The 11,472-nt window shown below is 30.2% G+C and overlaps 1 protein-coding gene across 1 annotated transcript; it reads left to right on the forward strand.

Annotated features, from left to right (window-relative positions):
• Positions 1-3,371: 3,371 nt before the first annotated feature.
• On the forward strand, positions 3,372-11,472 carry pyd3. Its single transcript, XM_065512524.1, has 4 exons — positions 3,372-3,539; positions 9,417-9,679; positions 9,742-10,361; positions 11,232-11,472. Exons 1-4 carry the CDS (start codon positions 3,436-3,438, stop codon positions 11,400-11,402), a joined length of 1,158 nt encoding a protein of 385 aa, XP_065368596.1. The 5' UTR covers positions 3,372-3,435; the 3' UTR covers positions 11,403-11,472.

Raw genomic sequence — 11,472 nt, forward strand, 5'->3', positions numbered from 1 at the left:
GAGTGAGGCATATTCTGGGCGTTTTTTAGCCAATGATCGCTTCATTAGTTGCGTTCGGTACAGGTTCCCCCTATGACGGTCTAAATACAGAGCATTACCTTAGCGCCATGGATATTTGACTTTGGTATCGATTCGACTGGTTGGACGGGCTTTACATACGATATCTTGCGGTGAAAAAAATTATTTTCTTTTCGCATCATTCGGCCATGCAAAATTGTCTTACAAGGTCTCTCGGTTTCAATTCGTATGGTACTCAATTTCTCTACTTTTGGATGAATCCTGCTGCTCGCAAACATTTTGATGTTGCTGCTTGAGTAGCTCCCAATGATTGAGCAAGTTCTTGTTGAGTTGTACAACAATCTTCATGGTGTAATGCCTCCAATTTTTGGCCTTCGAATTTTTTTGGCTGGTCTGTGTGATTTTTGTCTTCCGTGTCAAAATCACCACCTCTAAACCGGACAAACCATTAAAAAAAATACTTTTCTATGTCTTTCTGAAACAAAATTTTTAAAAAGATCTGTATTTACTATATTTCAAGTTACAGTAGGGTCTAGATATATAAAAATCAATAATAAATAAAGAAATATTTCTAAAAATTCCATTACGTAAAAATTAAAAAAAAGTATTAACATTCTTAGAAAAAAAAAATATCAGTATATTTGAGAACCAAGTTTAAAGAACTATAATTGGAAAATGGAGAGGCCCATAAATATAAGATATACATTTAATAAAGGCCTATATCAATGTTTATCTATGTTTTGAAGTATGAATTTCTATACGGTAAAACCATTGAGATATATCTAACTTAGTAAAGCAGTAAAATATTAAAAAAAATTAACGAAAATATGATTCAAAATTTGTTGAACTTCAAGCGCTTCTGTCGAGAAAACGAAATGTCCAATTGAAAAACCCATTAGTTTTTCCAAATTCTGAAGATACCGATTTTCATAATTTTGTCCACCTAGATTTTGATTTGGATCCACTGTGCTCATCTGTGAATATGAATTAAATACTTTATGGATTTGAAGCCTTTGAATGAGGCTTAAGAATTAGATGATGGGAATGGCTGAATTATTCAGACTTAATGATCGAATTTTTCTGCTGTGCCTGACAAATTTAAGGGTGACAAAAATTTGAATATTTCACTCGTAATTCTTCTTTCTCAACTGACTTTATTTTGCTAAGTAGACCTGAAAAACTGAATATAATCAAATCGTTCGATTGGCTACAAATTTGGTTATCACAACGAAACTGTTTTCGCAGTGTAGGATTTTAATTCTTATTGCGGTTAAATTTCGTCTCAATAACGATGTTTACAAGTATTTTATGGTTATGGTTATTGGTTTTCTCGGAAGTGGATCTTATATGGCAGCTATGGGCAATTGTGGATTGATCGTCACAAAATCCAGTTGTATGATTTATTATATAGGAAACTGATATATATATATATAAAATGTTGGTTTGATATTGTTATTTATAAGAAATTTATGTTGATATGTTTTTCGAAGTGGTCCTTATATGGGAGCTATGACCAATTATGGGCCGATCTTCATAAAATTAGTTACGCCGATTTGCGTTTACATGAGAATTAAATATGTCGAACTTCAAAATGATTACGACATTTATAAGAAATGTTTGCGTATTTAAATGATTTTCAGAAGTGGACTTAATAGCGGAACTATGACAGATTATGGCTCGATCTTCATAAAATTCTGTACATCGATTTTTAAACTAGCGAAGTTGATATAACCATGTTCGTCTGTATGTTGAAATCAACTTTTCGTAGCCCCAAATAACTTACAAACATGATTCATACATCATTGGGAATTCTTTCGGCTAGGTTGATATTTCAAATCGACTGAGATATAAGGAAAAAACCAGTACAACCGAAAAAATGTTTGTTATAATGTTTTTATCACAAATAAATAAATTCTTTTCTTTAAATTAAAAAAATTTTAAATTTGATTACCTAAAAATATTAAAATGTTTTATTTTAAATTATAATTTAGTGAAGGGCATATAAGATTCGGCATAGCCAAATATAGCTCTCTTACTTGTTATATATATATCTGATTTATTTATGTCAAATTTTAACCTGATAACTTTTAACTAATAATTTTTAAAAGAGATTTATTTATCAAAAATTTCTGATCAAAAACGGATATTTGGCATGATTTGGCCTTCCCCCGATTTGGAAAAGAAGATAAAATGAAATATAATTGAACAAAAGAGCAGGACACCTAAAAAATATGCTCAAACATTATAGAATGTTTCAGAACATTAAATTATTTCAGATGTTCATTATTTAAAAAGTTTCGTTTAGTTCGAACATTGGGTTCGGTTCAGTTTCGACCAACAAAAACCGGTTTTGGTCGGTCTCTAATAAATACTATAGAAAACAATTGAATAATGTTTCTTACTTTTTATTTCTTCAAAAAAGATTAGCAATAATGTATTAAATCATAATTGTGTACAAAACAAAGTGCGCATCATTGTTTGCATGAAAAGGCCCTCATTTTTAAAGACTATGTACGAACAATTCGACATAATTGTTTTTCTCCGCAATAATGATAAGATTTGTATCAAATCAAAATATAAAAAGTCATCAACTCACAATTATTCATATGATTTAGATTAAATAAGAGAACATTATCAATAGCTAATAAAGCAAATGTTAATGCGCTTACTCAAAATTAGAGATTCCCAAACTGTTGTATTTATTAGAATTGAATATTATTTGTAGGTAGGAAACTATTGATTACGAAAGTATTTAAGTGACCTTCAGATAGTGTTTAGTAAAACCATTAGTTTAAAGAACCGGTTTATGGGTAAACGAAAGATTATGAAGTTGTACTGTTAACATTAAGGCTGCTGAAAGCTCTAGAAGTAGACCATTCTAGTTTTGCCCGTTAGATAATTCATGAAACTTCTAGAAGATAGCATGTGTATATAAATATTAACAGCAAGTTGCAGCCAATCAGTCAGTTTATCATAGGCGCTATTAGAATTAACATCAACAGACTTACATATCTAGATCGTCTAGATCGTAGAATTTTATAAGAACCCAGAATATACATACTTATGTGGATCTACGATCAATGTGGTGTTACTAACGGAAAGTCAAAATCATAATAGCCTCATGTAGGAGCTTTTATATTTCCGATTTTATTTAATTTTTTTGCACATTTATTCCTTTTACTGCTTTGAAAATCATATGACCATAAGTTTTATATCTAATGCTACTGTATTATTTACAATCATTCTCTAAATTACTCATTTTCATACTGATTTGGGAATCCCTGCTTAACGTCGCTGCAAATTTAATAAATGCCACAGTAAGAAAATTATTTCATCAAGAATTTTATTCGTAGTTTAGTGATCGTACTAGACGGACGTGCTTTTAATATTGTTAAATATTCTTAAATAAATTATAAAATGTCAGAAATAAACTTTAAAAGTTTGGAAGAAAGTTTAGAAAAACATATTCCTGTAGATGAACTTAAAGAAGTCAAACGTATTCTTTATGGAAGATCAGATGAGTAAGTTGAGCAAAAAAGAAAGTAATTTAATAGTAAACAAAAATATAAAACAATTATGTATGTATATATTTTTATTATTATTAATAAACATATTTAGTTAATCTGTTATTTAATCCGGTTATTTGTTATAGTATTTTCTTTTAATTAACTTTAATAAATTATCATAATCATATAATAAACATTTGTACTAAAATCTGTTTTGTAAACATTTCAACTTAGTATCTCGTATCTGTTGTTTGTCTGCGATCAAACGAAAACAATCTTATAAATCAGTGTTGGGATTTGTGCGAAAGTTGTGCCATTTTTGGCACTTTCTGGAGATTTGAATTGATAAAATATGCTAAATCAAACAAAACCAAGTTAGAGTACTATATTCAATGAGTTTTGTGTGTTTCTTATATGGCCGATCTTCATAAAATTCGGTACAGAGATTTTTGTATGTATATATGGGGACAATTTGTGTCTTATGTTAACCAGAGTATTTAAGTTATTTTCGGAAGTGGACCTTATATGGGAGATATTGTCAAATAGGGACCGATATTCACAAAACTCAGTGGTGTGCTTTTTGAATATAAATTTTGGATCATTTAGGGACCGATCTTTATAAAATTTGGTACTGCGATTTTTATATATTTGGGAATTATTTATATTGAATTTCAGCCTGATAACAATATTTAGAAGATATTAATGGGTATTTAGTGATTTTAGAGAGTGAACCGATCAACAAAAAATTTACTCTTATGATTTATTTTAGCAGGAAATTTATTTTTGCTGTGTTTTGTTCAGATGCTGCTATTCTATGCGGGATCATGGACCGATTCTTACTAATTTCAACAGATCTTGTTCTTTTATCATAGGAATAATTGCAAAATGTCATAGTATAATCTGCAGTCAATTCTCCGTTCTCCATTTTTGTTCAAGAATTCTGGTTCTACTAGCCCGATTAAGCTTCGGTCAGACTCCAAAATTAATTAATAAACAACAGCTTTTCGTCCCATAAACAATACTTCAAATGCCGGAATATGCGAAACATATTTGTAACACTATTTATCTCATTTTGGTACGTTTTCGACAAAAATTCGAATAAATTATTTCAAAACATAACACTTATTTACTTACATAAATAATAAATAAAACACCTCCCCAAACACTTTAAGTATTCTTCATATATTCGAGTATTCTGGAATTAAAGATTAAAAATTAGTAATCAAAAACAAACAAATGCCACGCGACGTAATGTCTATTTATTCTATATACATTTTTATTAATTTGTAGATACGGGTGCTAAAATAGATACAATACATAGAAATCTATGTACTTGGGTGCCTACATACATATAAACATAAACAATAAACATCTGATCACAAAAGTTTGAAACAAATAAAGAGAAATGACCTAAAAGTATCTGAAGAGATTTGATTTTAATTTAAGAGTATACAATTGTGTTCTCTTTTGCACAATTAATATTAATTTGAAATACATACTAATTACGCACTTTAAAATTCTTCAGATAGTCAGAAAAATAGACCTCAAAGACTGTTATAGAAAGGTAACTCTGTAATTGGACATGACCAACTGACAGAGATGATCAATTCTGTACATTTGTACTTTTTTCAGTACGGTTCAGTACAGCTGTACTTAACACATTATTTTAACACGGTGATGTCATTGGTGGCAAGAACTTACCACAAGCGCTTATAAATAAGTCATTACCAGGGAAACCGGAATCATGTAAACTTAATTTTTCCCAGACGATCTATTGAGCCAAAATGGATAAATACCTTTATCCGTTTCGTAACATTTTAGTCATTTAAGCATAGATTTGTTGGCGCATATTTTGTCCATAATACCATATTTTTGCACTTTTGCATTTTTGACTTTTTAGAGCATATTTGGCCTTTAAAGCATATTTTGGCTTTTTGTGTACATATTTGTCGCATACCCACATAAGTACCTTTACATAAAATTATTGTTCCCTAGTATTCTCTGTTGATTAGAAATCTTTGGTATGGCAAATGAGCCAAATCGGTCGAGTAAAACCAGAGCTATAACATATGCGAGACAACATCCAAATGAGTTGATGTTTTTAAAAAAAATGTGTTGTTATTTTCTTTAAATATATTGGAGACTAGTTGACCGCCCCGGCTTCGCTCGGTAGCATTTACTAATGTTAGTTCTTCAAGTTTCTCCAACCCGCATACTCCTGCCTGTTCTTATTTATTTGCAAATAAAATATCTGAATTTGTACTGCATACTTTAGGAAGCTTTTTTATTACAGTTGACTGGACTCCAAAAAAAAAATCCGAGTTTTACCAGGAATTTTTGAATTTTTTTCTTAGGTCTATTCCTTTAAGAGCTTTTGGTCTCGTAGTGTGATGCGAGTGGGATAGTATCTCCCCCAAAAAGGAACGAAATTAAAAAAGTATCAAATACATGTCTGTTTATTTTTTACATAGATAAAGATACAATTTAAATTTTGTTTATATCTGTATTGGTTTAGATTATACATGGTTAATGAATTTACCCGTTTTACCCCGTAAACCTTCGAATTTCCAAAAAATCCATTCTTATTCTCTACATATAGAGAGGGGAATATCTAGTCTACATTTCATATCTCTACCTTTTGGTGTTTAGGCTATTTGAAATTAGTTTTACAAATTTGTCTTTGTCAAAATTTAAAACAAATTTTTAATTAAAGGCTAGTGCAATAAAAACATGTGTAATATTTTTAACACTCTAACTCAGAGAGTTCTGAATTACTATCCAATAGGTCTAACCTTTGTGTAAATTTCATCCCGATCGGAAGACATCGATTTTAAAAGTTGGTTCACTTGACGTGAAATCCCCCATATATATAAAAATGAAATGGTTCAGGAGATGGTTTGTAAAGAAAAAAATTCAAAAATTCCTGGTAAAAAAGGGCCCCTTTTTGAAAAAAAGTTCGATTTTGCCGAAAAAAAAAAAAACAAAAATTGTATATCTTGAGTAACAAAACATTTATTTTGCTATACTATACACTAAGTGACCCATTTTGGAAAAAAAGTTCGATTTTGAAAAAAAAGTTGAAAAATTGCATGTTTTGAGTTACAAAACATTTATTTTGAAAGTATCCCACTCGCATCCCACTAAGCCACCAAATAGGTCTGAAAGGAAAATATAGGTCTGAAATTAAAAAAGGGTCCATTTTGAAAAAAAGTCAACAAAGTTTTTGATTTTGCAAAAAAGTCAAAAATTACATGTTTTGAGTTACAAAACATTTTTTTTGATAGATATCAAACTCGCATAAGCCACCAAATAGGTCTTCCAGGTAAATATCTAAGCTTTATTTTAAGAAAAAAAGGGCCCATTTTGAAAAAAAGTAAAAAAAGTTTTTGATTTCGGAAAAAAATATTAAAAATTTTTTATTTTTTTTTTAAAATATTTTTTTTCGAAAGATTGAAGAAATAGCTATCTAAACTCTTTGGAACACATTTTGGTAATAAGTTACATGGATGAGAAAAATCACATGTTTGGCCAAAATGTCAAATTTTTACCATCTCTAACTCAGAGATTTCTGGACCGATCTTGTTGAAAAATTGTGTCTGAATTACTATCCAATAGGTCTAACCTTGGTGTAAATTTCATCCCGATCGGAAGACATAGATTTTAAAAGTTGGTTCACTTGACGTGAAATCCCCCATATATAAGATAATGCCATTAAATTTGGCACAACAAAAGTACAAATATTGTTGAAAATTGTAATACCAGGTCAATGATTTCTTCTAGACCCCATACAAATTTCTTCTCGGAATATGGTTCTATGATACATAAATGCCTATAAAATCACAGAATTCCGCAAAAATGTGTTTCATGTGCTAATATTAGGTGTATGACTTAAAAATGTGGGATTTACAATAGATAGTGTATCTTTTGAACACAGTTTTTGTTTTTAATAACTTATATGTGATTTTTAAGGTTACATATCTGTCATTTATTCTCACTTAGTTATTGAGCGTAATAGTGAAAACTACAAAGTTCTTTTTTGCTTCGAAAATATCGCATTTTGTTCCAACAAAGCGTCATATGCGGAAAGTTTTGCTTTTCTTCATTAATTTGAAAAAAGGTGCTGACGAAGCACATCAATTGCTCACCAAAGCTTATGGTAAATGTGTTCCATCGGTTTCAACATGCGAGAGATGTTTTGTGCGGTGCAGAAGTGGTTGAGAAGGACAGCCATAAATGTTGGAAGTCCAAGAATTGGTGGCAATAGTCCATGTGGATTGCAAAATCATTTGGAGCTACTCAAGCAGCAGTTTCAAAACGTTTGTGAGCTGCTGGATTCATCCAGAAGCAGGGAAATTGGGTAACATACGAATTGAAGCCGATAGTACTTGAAAGACGATTTTTCATGTCCGAAATGATGCTTGAACGCTATAAAAGACAAATCATTTTTGCACCGAATCATTACTTCCAATGAATAATGGATCCATTACGATAACCCGAAGCGTTATCGTAATGGATAAATGGGAGTAAAAGCGACCTATCTATTATGAGCTGCTGAAATCTGACCAGTCCATCACAGGTAATCTGTACCGAACGCAACTGATTCGTTTGAATCTATATTTTTATATATATAAAACTATAGTTAAATATGAAATTTTGTCTTTCTATCATGGTTGCAACCCGTGCCGACTTGCGATTTAGTTTTGAGGTGCATTTACAGGGGAAAAAATGCAATTTTTTCAGTTTTTGTAAAAATTTTGCCATTAAATAATTACTTTTGCAATTTAATTTAAAAGTATAGAAATGTGTACGTAACTGTCGTTCTAATGAGATATAAAACACAAAAATTGGTTAAAAAATTTTCAAGTTATTAAAAAATCGCCAGGCCATTAACGTGTCTCATTCCACTAGAACAAGAAATGTAGGAACAAAATTAACATATTTTGAGAAATATTAAAACAAAAGTTTATTCCTACTTAAAATATATCCATATTTAATTGTATATGAGTTTTTATCTTCATAGGATACAGTTAACGTATACTCAGGTATAACCAAAAAAAATATTTTTTTTAACGGCAGTTTCAGAACTCCATTTTCAAATTTTTAAAAATTTTGTTAAATAAATTTTAGAATTTTTTGATCATCACATGGGGATTTATTGACAACATAATAGGGAATAAATTGTGAAAAAAGTATGTCAATACCTCCTATAGTTTTTCCGTACCTGCGATTTAAATTTTGCGATTTTCGAGAAAATTTACCATATTTTTACCATATTTTGGCGAATGAGCCGAATTTTCTTACTGTTATAAACCTTAAGTAAAGCTATTCAGAATATTATAGTCCAGGTAATTTTAAATATAGTCTGAAAGTTTTACTAAAATCGGAAAACGTTAACCCTTAAATCGTGAAGGTCAAAGGTAAATTTTTTTAATATTTGGAATTTTTAATGGAAAGATAGCGAAATATTATATATTTTTGAGCCGATTTTGATGAAACTTAAGAAAAATATATTACCCTTGCACGGGTTGCAATCATGATAGAAAGATAAAATTTCATATTTATAGTTTTATATATATAAATTCCAAAATTCAAAAAAAAAAAAAAATAGAAATTTGGGACACGCTAATGTACATATATAAAAATCGGCGTCCTTAATTTTGTGAAGATCTGCCCATAATTGGTATAAGGACCACTTCAGAAAACCTCATTAACCTTCATAAATATCTAAACAATATTAATATCGAACCAATATTTAACACAGATCAATAATTTGTATTCGAAAATCACATTACTGGATTTTGTGAATATCTATCCATATTTTAATATAGCTTTATGACTATTATATACTGTATAAAATGATGATATTAATTTCATTTTTATATTTACTTTCAGCCATATTTTGGAATTACCCGATGAAGCTAAAAATATTGCCACCGAAAATGGTTTTGAATTGAAGGCTTACAGTTTTCCAGCCAAACAGGAGCAAATAAGAAAACCACGTCTGGTTAAAGTGGGAGCCATACAAAATTCCATTGTATTGGCCACAACGGAACCGATTGATAAACAACGTGATGCCATATGGAATAAAATCACCAAAATCATTAAAGCTGCAGCAGCGGCCGGTGTAAATGTTTTGTGCATGCAAGAAGCTTGGAGTAAGTAGAGCATAAATTAGCAATTAAAGAGTATTTCTATATAAAATTCAATTATTTCCCAGCTATGCCATTTGCTTTTTGTACCCGTGAAAAATTCCCCTGGTGTGAGTTTGCCGAAGAGGCCATTACGGGTCCCACTACCAAAATGCTACAGGAATTGGCCAAAGCCTATAACATGGTAATAATTTCTCCGATTTTGGAAAGAGATGTAGAACATTGCGACATCATTTGGAATACAGCTGTGGTGATTTCAAATAAGGGTCGCTATTTGGGTAAACATCGTAAGAATCATATTCCTCGTGTAGGCGATTTCAATGAGTCCACTTACTATGTGGAGGGTAATACGGGTCATCCCGTATTTGAAACTGAATTTGGTAAAATTGGTATTAACATCTGTTATGGTCGTCATCATCCACAAAATTGGATGATGTTTGGCTTAAATGGTGCGGAAATTGTATTCAATCCTTCAGCAACAGTTGGTGCCTTGAGTGAACCCTTGTGGTCGATTGAGGCTAGAAATGCTGCTATAGCCAATAGTTACTTTACAGTGGCTATTAATCGTGTTGGCTATGAGGAGTTCCCTAATGAATATACTTCGGGTGATGGCCTAAAGGCTCATAAAACATTTGGCCCCTTCTATGGCTCAACTTATGTGGCAGCACCTGATGGTAGTAGGACTCCGGTAAGTAAATTTATTTTCTAAAAGAACATTTTTATTAATTTTATCACATATTCAACACCAGAGCCATAGAGAAAATAGAGCGGAAACTAGAAAAAAACTCAAACAAAAAAATTACTTAAAATAATCACACATACGAGTGTTGTTTTTGTTTTCACATAGTTTTTTCTACTAATACATTCTCACCACTTAGGTTTCTGACAACTGAGTTAGGTCTTTGACAGGAGAGTTTCCGCTCTATGTCTATTTTCTATGACCAGAGCTTCATGTTAATTAATTCAATTTTTCTTCATCCAGATTTAGATATTCATTCCATAAAATCATACCAACTAAATTCAAAGACTTTTATTTCAATAGAATTCATTCATTAATGAATTAATTCATAATACAATTTATGCAAGCATTGAATGATTAATTTTTTGTTAATTCAAATCTATTACAAATTTAATGAAAATTCAGTTTTGTGTTTATTTTGCTTTTAAACATTTCAAAAATTAATAGAAAAATTGTCTTCAGCCGTTTTGTAATAGATTAGAATTGAAGAAAAATTTAATCATTCAATACATTTTATTAAGCTACTTTGTAACGGATTTCAATTAAAGCTTGAATGATTTAATAAGGAATTAATTCTGTATACAACTAATTCCTAAGAATTAATTCATGATGAATTCATAATAGAAAGTTTTGAAAATTGTATTAAGAATTAATTCTTTCGACCCTGTTAGTACAAAGTTTAAGGAATTGTTTATATTTGTACAGTATTTTATAGTTTTTTTTCAATTAAAAATTGTAACAATTTTAAATAATTTTAAATAGTTTCTAGTTCATCAAAGTATTTTTAAAATAATTAAGAATTTATTTATATTTTTATAGGGCCTCTCGCGTGACAAAGATGGTCTTCTGATCACCGAATTGGACTTGAATATGTGCCGCCAAGTGAAAGACTTTTGGAATTTCCCTATGACTCGAAGACTTGAACTGTATGCTGAATCTTTCAAAAAAGCCTCCGAATTAGATTTTAAGCCACAAATAATTAGAGAATAATTTAAGTTATTAATATTTATAATATGTATTCCATAACTATGTTAAGAAAATAAATGATCTGAGATGATAA

The sequence above is a fragment of the Calliphora vicina genome, chromosome 5, assembly GCF_958450345.1.
Source record: "Calliphora vicina chromosome 5, idCalVici1.1, whole genome shotgun sequence".
Taxonomy (NCBI): domain Eukaryota; kingdom Metazoa; phylum Arthropoda; class Insecta; order Diptera; family Calliphoridae; genus Calliphora; species Calliphora vicina.